The sequence below is a fragment of the Littorina saxatilis genome, linkage group LG17 (assembly GCF_037325665.1).
Source record: "Littorina saxatilis isolate snail1 linkage group LG17, US_GU_Lsax_2.0, whole genome shotgun sequence".
Lineage (NCBI taxonomy): Eukaryota > Metazoa > Mollusca > Gastropoda > Littorinimorpha > Littorinidae > Littorina > Littorina saxatilis.
In genome coordinates, this window is record NC_090261.1 from 32,205,505 (window position 1) to 32,215,483 (window position 9,979).

General features: G+C 42.6%; 2 protein-coding genes across 7 annotated transcripts in view; one reads left to right on the plus strand and one right to left on the minus strand.

The window, feature by feature from the left end:
- The window catches only part of LOC138953839 (dimethyladenosine transferase 2, mitochondrial-like), a 10,513-nt gene extending 10,140 nt beyond the window's left edge, over positions 1-373 (plus strand). For all 6 annotated transcript variants that reach the window (XM_070325796.1, XM_070325799.1, XM_070325793.1 and 3 more), the window contains one exon: positions 47-373. In XM_070325796.1, the coding sequence (XP_070181897.1) occupies positions 47-160 (114 nt within the window). In that variant the 3' untranslated portion in view covers positions 161-373. The remainder of the gene's footprint in view (positions 1-46) is intronic.
- An 8,010-nt stretch (positions 374-8,383) lies between these two features.
- On the minus strand, positions 8,384-9,813 carry LOC138953257 (uncharacterized). The gene is made up of 2 exons (XM_070325057.1): positions 9,787-9,813; positions 8,384-8,881 (listed from the first exon to the last, which is right to left on the minus strand). The coding sequence occupies exons 1-2, from the start codon at positions 9,811-9,813 to the stop codon at positions 8,384-8,386; spliced, it is 525 nt and encodes a 174-aa protein (XP_070181158.1).
- Between the last annotated feature and the right edge of the window lie 166 nt (positions 9,814-9,979).

The window sequence follows — 9,979 nt, forward strand, 5'->3', positions numbered from 1 at the left end:
TTTTGGTCTTTCATTTTGTCATTTGTTCATTTAATCATTTTTTCAGACCATGCAAACATGGCCGGAATATGATGGCTCTCCACTCAAGCAGCATCTTGCAGAAAGTGCAGTCTCAGAGTCAGTCATTGATGATGATGAAGACAGCCATAAGCAAGACTGAAGACAGTGCCATCCTAGACTGTTTGATGGTGAAAATAATCATGGTGTGTCAAGAACAATTGCTCCGTGGGTTGAGCAGATGGTGCTGCAAAGACAAATGCCTTAATGCGAACTGAAGCGATGGGATGTATTTGCAAACAGGGAGAGACTCCTTCTCACATGAATGATACAGAGTGGATGTTGATTTAAAGAAAACAGACCCATGAATTCTGCAGTTTGCCTCTGTTGTTCTTTGGAAGGTTGGTTAAATTGAGTGATTTGCATGCATGTCCAGATACAGTATAGTGAATTTGAATATAGCTAGGCATGCTTGCATTTGGACTATTTTTTTTATAGTTAACATATGAGAATGAGAGAGAGTGTGTGTGTGTGTGTATGTATGTGTGTATGTATGTGTGTGTGTGTGTGTGTTTTCTTCTTCTTCTTCTTCTGCGTTCATAGGCTGAAACTCCCTCGTACACTCGTGTTTTTTTGCACGAGTGGAAGTTTAAGTGTATGACCGTTTTTTACCCCGCCATTTAGGCAGCCATACGCCGTTTTCGGAGGAAGCATGCTGGGTATTTTCGTGTTTCTATAACCCACCAAACTCCGACATGGATTACAGGATCTTTTTCGTGCGCACTTGGTCTTGTGCTTGCGTGTACACACGGGGGTGTTCGGACACCGAGGAGAGTCTGCACACAAAGTTGACCCTGAGAAATAAATCTCTCGCCGAACGTGGGGACGAACTCACGCTGACAGCGGCCAACTGGATACAAATCCAGCGCGCTACCGACTGAGCTACATCCCCGCCCAAAGGACTGGGTGGCCGAGTGGTAACGCACTTGCGCTCGGAAGCGAGAGGTTGCGAGTTCGACCCTGGGTCAGGGCGTTAGCAATTTTCTCCCCCCTTTCCTAACCTAGGTGGTGGGTTTAAGTGCTAGTCTTTCGGATGAGACGAAAAACCGAGGTCCCTTCGTGTACACTACATTGGGGTGTGCACGTTAAAGATCCCACGATTGACAAAAGGGTCTTTCCTGGCAAAATTGTATAGGCATAGATAAAAAAATGTCCACCAAAATACCCGTGTGACTTGGAATAATAGGCCGTGAAAAGTAGGATATGCGCCGAAATGGCTGCGATCTGCTGGTCGATGTGAATGCGTGATGTATTGTGTAAAAAAAATCCATCTCAAACGGCATAAATAGATCCCTGCGCCTTGAGTCCGAGTCTGGAGATACGCGCGCGATATAAGACTTCATACAACAAATAAGTGTGTGTTTTCAGTTAAAAAAATACTCCACAGCAAAATGCTCTCATTTGTAAGAAAATTATCATGTTGTCTATAAAATTATATCAAAGATAGAAGGTAATACCTTTATTGAGGTTCATTCATTCCAATGTCAAATGATCAGGTCTAACTGAAATTGGCTGCATTATATACGTAAAAGAACTACATGTACCAGTTTCTTTGAACACGATTGTGTTTTTTTTAGTTTGGTCATCTGTTTGTACAATTGTTTTGGAGAAAAAAATAGTTATAACTTTTACACAACTGAGTTTGGACTTTAAATGAAACAAAAACAATTAAGAAATAAAGAATATAGAAGTTTAAAAAAAAGATCTTAAGCGTGTGTGTGTGTGTGTGTGTGTGTGTGTGTGTGTGTGTGTGTGTGTGTGTGAAGTAGATTTAAAAAGAAAACCAGTTTGTTTATTTTTGTGTTTGTCTACTTGTTTTTTTTGGCACGTTGTACTTATTCTAAGCACTGTTGCTTGCCCTGAGTTTTAAAAGCAGTGATAGGGTTGTTGGAAGTACATCACAACAATTTATGACTTTACTTGCATACAGACAAATGATTGATACAAGTACTGCCAAAGTTTTATTTGAGTATGACCACTGGTGTAAATTTGCTAAAAACCTGAAATCTGCCATTTTAAAGACAAGTAAGGCTTGGCTAGCCAAAACTCGACGACCAAGGCTGGTCTCAGCGAGACATGAAAACATAGGGCCTAATTTGCATACACCAATTATATCTAATTTAGAGCACATTTTCAGAGTAAACATAAAATATTTATGTATTTTTGGATTCATGGAATCTTAGAAAATATATAGTGCAATCATTTTTTAATCTGTTTTGATTAGAATTTCGAGAATTTTAGTAAACAATCTTATTAACTTATTTTCATGTCTAGGGCTGAAATGCAATCCCATAGTCCGGACTCGGTCAAAGATTGCATGACCAACATTTACAATTAAATGATAGAAAAATGAGGTCACCACAGTGCGGCCTCAACTATCCCGGAAAACCGGACGTGATGTCATCAAAGTCCTTTGTCGCAAAAATGAAACACATTTGGGGACATTATCTGGAAGAAATCGCATGTAAAGTTTCATGAAAAATCGGTCCGGTAGTTTACTGGAATTATTCTACACACACACACACACACACACACACACACACACACATATATATATATATGTATCGCTTTTGCGAAATGGGCAAATTTTAGAAGCCTTTCCGCATTTTCGGCAAAACGCTGCCGATTTCACGTAATGGGCAGCGTTTTGCCGATTACGCAAAATGGGCAAAAATGTTGCAGAGCCTCGAGTGACGTCATCATATTCATTGACCCAGTCTCGACAAAATATTATGAGTTATTTCTAATATGCTGACTGTTAGCAAATGATAACAAGGCATGTCGAGAAAAAAGATATCAAGCATGAGCCTTTTAGGCGAATGCTGATATCGTTTGTGAGACATGACTGTTGCATATGGCCACTAGTTCCCAATTCCAGTGGGGGAGCTTGTTTATTTTATCTTGTCAGCGAGCCGCGCGGTGATAAATCCCAGCCGCGTAAACATTGCAGCCAAGGCAAGAAGAAGGGGGAAACTCGGGGACTTTTTCTACATTTATGAAGGGTAGGGGGAAGCAGACGACAAAATGTACGCCATCTTGTTATTCAGTTGCCAGGTTGGAAACCTAAAAGTTTGGACTCGATTTGCTTGTTTTTTCATTATATTGATATGTACAATTATTCATATTGCAAAATATAACATACTACAATCCCTTCAAGCTAAAAATGTAGTGTAAAACTGAAGGAACTTGTACTACAGCACTACAAACACAAATTCAGTATAGTTAGAGAGTATTTTACCTGCGTTTGGATTATGATGTTGTTGTTGCAACATTAAAAGCGTGTTCGATGTTTCTGACAGAATCATTAGCGTTTGAAAACAAAAAAGCCTCGGTTTACCAAACCTTTGAGAAAAATGGCTTAGAAAACGAGGATAGTGTATTTTTTGCAAATTTACTTAGACTATTTCTTTACGACAACGACCGGTATCGGACATTCGCTTTGAGGCAAACAAATTCACTCGTTGCCGCCAACTTCATACATGGCTTTCCACCCTCCTCAGCCAAGCTAGTGTGCATAGGCACACGCAACACACACCACTTCGTAACACACTTCGCGGCTGTATAAAAGTGCATATATTTGCCTGGAGATAATGAATTACCAAACATCACAAAAAACAAGTTTAGAAACGCTGCTAGCATGAGCAGGTTCTAGAGGGTTAACAGTTTTAAGTTCTGCAGTAGTAAGTCGCCAAACAAAGAGTTTTAAGCTGGGGGGGGGGGGGGATGTTACACTGGTACGAAACCTGTGAGTGTATGAGTAAAGACGAGCGCACAGACAACATAATATTAATGAATTCGATTTTATTTCAATTAAAAAAAAGTCTTAAGATCAGGGGCCTGTTAGATTTTAACCCATCTTGTTTCTGCCAAGGCCTAGTGTAACATAAACGCAGCGCGCCGACGGTCGGTGGGGGGGTGGGGGCTTGCCGCTATCGGGTTGTCCAAGACGCATGCCGCGAAAAGATTCCAGGCCCCGATAAGAGTAACAGACCACTTTGTTTATAATAGTGAATTTGGCTCCTCAAGAAGAAGTTATCGCCATATGGTCATTTGCAAACAGTCCGCATATTAGAAATAACGGTTTTATTACCGTTTAATTCGACGAAAACAAATTTCGAAGCGACCCCGCGAATTAGACAGAACAGCCGCAATGGGAACTGGAGCGCTCCTACCTGATTATGCCTGTCAGTCAAAGAATTCTCGTGACCTGTGTCAGCCAATCAGAGTAATACTCCTGACGTGATGAATATTCACAGATCAAATGCGTTTGACACACAACAATCTCACAAGATAAACCATGTTCAACATGCGTTTCGGTTGCTTCGCTTTTTCTTGTTGAATAGCGAGCGACAGATTTAGAACCGACTCAAGACGGATGGGAAATGACGTAAAGATACATTTGACATAACGCGAGTGACGCAATTTCACTTGATTTTCCGAACTTAGGTAATTTAGATTTCAAGTGAGCGGGTCGGCATTTCACACTCGGAGGATGGGCGGTACCTTGCTGTTCCGTAAAGCACCCACCGACAAAACTCGCTTATCGGTATTTTTTCAGATAAAGAGAGTATTATCTGACAGCATTTGAAGTGTCATTCTGTAGAATAAATCACGCTGATATTGTTGATTTACATTTTTACTTTGTTTTGTCAATTTTTAGCTCGATATGCAAAAAGGGTCCCTGCCTGAACGTTATAACATTTAACAGGTCACCTAGAATCCGTCCTGATTGGTGAAAAAGCCATATGGGGCACTGAATTGGTAATAACAGGCGATACCATGGATGGACGGAGCTGTAACTTGTATATATATACCATCACCTCGTCATGGTTCACAGTCAATCTGAAAATTTAAGTCAAAATTAACTAAATGTAAAAAGAGGCATGAACTGTCGTTGGCGACGCAAGTGTCAGACTAAAGTCAGATCACTGTTAGTTCAACTGTTTTACTTGTACCCATTTGAAACGGTCAAGATAACAATGACCACACTTCAGTCTGACACTTGCTTCGCATTTTGTGTGTGTGTGCTCATTACAAAGTAATTTATCAAAAAGAATAATTCCATTGACATTCAAACATTCACAACCATTTACAAACAAAGCAAAGAAGACAAAGATAGATATGGATTTCATGATGGTGGAAAAGTTCACCGCGTGCACAAATGCTTCAGAGGCGTGCGAAATCATAAAAGGAGCAGTTCTCGATTTCTGGTAGAACAGCGATCCCACTATGATTGCGGACTTTTCTTTTATTTGGTTAAACAATACGTAAAGAAAACGTGTTCGTGTTCAACATACCAGTCGCTCAAACACTGATAGCAGCAGCTTGCTATAACAACCTCTCCCTTCCCCCTCCCCCTCCCCCCCCTAAGCAAAAAAAACCACACACACACACACACACACACACACACTGAAAATAACAACGGAAGAAATGTAAAATCAATACCCGGGGCACGTGGTATAATACACTGACAAATACTCAGACTAGGACGACAAAATTGCTTTTTTTTCTGGCTGGCATGTCAAAATTCGTCGGAGGAGGGCGGTGGAATGGGGTTATATAGTGGGTTGCCATGAAAACAGGAAGGTTCCACAATGCTACAGAATTTTCAAATCTAATTCTTTAGTCAGGAACTGAATTTTTTCATCGTACAAGATGGGTATAAAAGAATTGTCACATGATTTTAAGGCAGATACCTAACTTAAAACAGCGTTGTCAACTTTGACACGATTAGATCAGATGGGTCGTTATCTTGAATGAGAGGCGTTGTTTTCATTCTTAAGTTTCAATGTTAATTTCAACTGCCATAACGACAGGCGCAGTGGCGTGGTGGTAAGACGGGAGGTCGTGAGTCCGAATCCCGGTCGCTGCCGCCTGGTGGGTTAAGAGTGGAGATTTTTTCGATCTCCCAGGTCAACTTATGTGCAGACCTGCTAGTGACTTAACCCCCTTCGTGTGTACACGCAAGCACAAGACCAAATGCGAACGGAAAAGATCCTGTAATCCATGTCAGAGTTCGGTGGGTTATGGAAACACGAAAATACCCAGCATGCCTACTCAACGAAAGCGGAGTGAAGCTGACTATGCTCTCAGAGTATAGTGTGGGGAACCCAAATGGGCAAACGAGCTCACACGTAACCAGACAATTCTGGAACGCTGAAGAAGAAGAAGAACTGCCATAACCTTTCAGGAAAACTTGACGTTCTACTTGTCGAAAGATTACGCGTGTCCTCGAAAGTAGTCTTTTATTGAGACGTCCATTCTCCCTTTCATTTTCAAAGGAAAACTGGGAAAGTAAGTCCAGCCATATCAAAACTTCAGCGGTGCTCAAGAAATCATGTATTTGATGAGAAATAAACCCATGTTAACAAACTCTCCAAGCAGGAAAACTGTTCTTGAAAAAAGAAATTGGTCTTTCATCCCCCTATCGATTTAATTCGTTATGACATATCATACGATCAAAGCACATGATACACTCACTGAACTCGTCCAAAATAACAAGAGCCTGTTTAAAGGCACATTCCTTCCGGCTCACCATCTCAGATCGACAAGAAGAAGAAGACCATCTCAGATCTGCTCAGGGTTTAACAAGGGATACCCCCCCCCCCCCCCTCCGCCACCCCGCCCCGCCCCCGGCCCCGACAATGTTTGGAAATAACTCTGTCGGGTTTGTTTGGGTCGTGAAAGTTTGAATACTCTTGCCGCTTTTAATGAGTCAAACTTTCCCACGTTACATTTTGACTAGTCACTAGCGAGGGTTGTGTCTAAAACCCGCGGAAAAGGATCACGTGCAGAAAGCTTTCCTCACTAAAGAAAGGGTATTCACTCTTTTACAACCCATACAAACCCGACACAGACGGTTATTTCTGGAATTCGTCTATTGGACAAAGAGGGTCACCATGGGGGGGGGGGGGGGGGGGGGGGTGTCTGTGCACGTGCACGTTGAGTCCAAAAGTGCCATGCACGGTGATCCACGGTGCACGTTACGAAAAAGCTCCATGCACGGTGCACGCCGGACCTCTGTGCACGGTGCACGCTACGAGAATTTCCCCATTCCCATGCACGTTACGTCCGAAAAGCACATTCCCGGTGCACGTGGTAAAGCATCGCCCCCCTCGACAAATACCACGAATCATCAACCGGACAGCTTCCTGTGCAAAGGTGGATATTTGTTTTTTTATAAATTAATTTCGCAGATTGATACTTGTGTCAGTTAAGAAATTGGTTCTTCACAAAAGTCCCACTCTGTACACTTACTTTATACTGGAAGGATGGTCTTATCCCATCCCGTCGCGATATAACCTTCGTGGTTGAAAACGACGTTAAACACCAAATAAAGAAAGAAAGTCTTATCCCATGAAAACTGAAGTCTGGGGGGATCTAAGGTGGTGAGCCGAATCGTTTACTCGGGAAGATCTGTTCCTTTACATCAGGTATCTCACCCCTTACCCTCTATTCTGTATGGCATAAGATCAAACGATTAAAAGGCATGGTCTATTCGTTTAAATATTCCTGTCCACCTTTAGTGTGTGGTTTTTTTTACCCCATTAATAAATAACAAGTCGCGTAAGGCGAAAATACAACAATTAGTCAAGTAGCTGTCGAACTCACAGAATCAAACTGAACGCAATGCAACGCAGCAAGACCGTATACTCGTAGCATCGTCAGTCCACCGCTCACGGCAAAGGCAGTGAAATTGACAAGAAGAGCGGGGTATTCGTTGCGCTGAGAAGGATAGCACGCTTTTCTGTACCTCTCTTCGTTTTAACTTTCTGAGCGTGTTTTTAATCCAAACATATCATATCTATATGTTTTTGGAATCAGGAACCGACAAGGAATAAGATGAAAGTGTTTTTAAATTGATTTCGAAAATTTAATTTTGATAATAATTTTTATATATTTAATTTTCAGAGCTTGTTTTTAATCCAAATATAACATATTTATATGTTTTTGGAATCAGCAAATGATGGAGAATAAGATGAACGTAAATTTGGATCGTTTTATACAAAAAATATTTTTTTTACAATTTTCAGATTTTTAATGACCAAAGTCATTAATTAATTTTTAAGCCACCACGCTGAAATGCAATACCGAAGTCCGGGCTTCGTCGAACATTACTTGACCAAAATTTCAACCAATTTGGTTGAAAAATGAGGGCGTGACAGTGCCGCCTCAACTTTCACGAAAAGCCGGATATGACGTCATCAAAGACATTTATCCAAAAAAAGAAAAAAACGTTCGGGGATATCATACCCAGGAACTTTCATGTCAAATTTCATAAAGATCGGTCCAGTAGTTTGGTCTTCTTCTTCTTCTTCTCGATCGCTCAGACAGGGACTCCGGAACTTCTGATGAAGTCTGCAGTACAGCGAAGACTCTGCAGGGTGCCAAAGATCTTCTCCTGAACTGGTGTGTCAGCAGACCATGTTTCTGCTCGTAGTTTCTGGTGGATTGGACAGTGTTGGAGGAGGTGTTCCACTGTCATGTCTGCGATGCCACAGTGGCATACAGGCGTGTCCCCAATGTGGAATTTTGAGAACATGTGGTGCCTGAGTCTGCAGTGGCCGGTTCTCAGGCGCACAATGATGACCTGGTCTTTTCTGGAGAGTTGATAGTAACTGTCTCTAGGGTTGTAGTGAGGGTGTTGTTGCAGCCACCTTTTCCGTTGCTTCTCTTTTACAATGGTTTTTGCCTCACCAAATGTAACTTGCTGGTTCTCTTGTGGTAGCTTCCCTCCTTCTTTCGCCAGCCTGTCAGCTTCCTCATTCCCTTGTATGTTGCAGTGTGATGGTATCCATTGGATAACTGTTTTCTCTGTGGATTGCTGCAATGTAGTGAGGGCAGTTGCAAGTTCACTAACGTCCTGTCTACACGCACGCGGCACGCACACACACACACACACACACACACACACACACACACACACACACACACACACACACACACACACACACACTCACACATACACCACGACCCTCGTCTCGATTCCCCCCTCGATGTTAAAACATTTAGTCATAACTTGACTAAATGTAAAAACATAACACAAAAACAGAGACACATGCATACAGACACACACACACACACACACACACACACACACACACACACGAACTCGAACGCACGCACACACACACACTCACACACACACACACACACTCACACGCACACACACACACTCACACACACACGAATTGAACGCACACACGTACACACTGTGAGACAAACACACACGCACCCCCCACCCCCCCCCCCCGAAAAAAAAGGCAGCAGTCGTAGCAGGGTTGTTGAAAACTTTCTATTCGTCGGCACTGTTCGTGCTGCGGACAATGACTCCTTCAAACTGCACTTGCCTCCTCTTTGCCACTGCCACGGAGTGCACTATAAAAACAAATCTCGGGATAAATCTTGACTTTCGTTCGATCACCAAATGTCCAATACAGGCATGAGACCAAGGGTAGGGCGGATGGAGGCGAGAGAGGTGAAGGGACGGGGAATGTTTCCAGTGCCGTGTGCTGGGCTGGGAGCAGTGCCCGCCAATGTTTAGCTCAGGCACCGTCGCGGCAGATGCGCCTTAGTTCTATGCAGGAAAATGCAGCGCGCTATTCTGGCCATCTGGCCAACAGTCGTCCTCATCTCTAAGGCAGACTGATACCAAGAGGTGTAAGTTACATTCGCCTTCAGGCTCAGGCATTTTCAAACGCTCGACTCAAGACTAAATACATCACTGACTAAAGGCCATTCAGCGGCGAAGATCATTTTGTATTGAGTGATCTGAACCGGCAGATTTCTTTGCAGCCCGATCAAACTCTGTTCGGAAATCTGCCTTTTCGTGTTCTTTACGATATATGCAGAACGCAGATACAGGGACGCTGCATAGCAAAAATACCCTTAGTTAAAGAAACAAGCTGCACGGAGAAGGTCT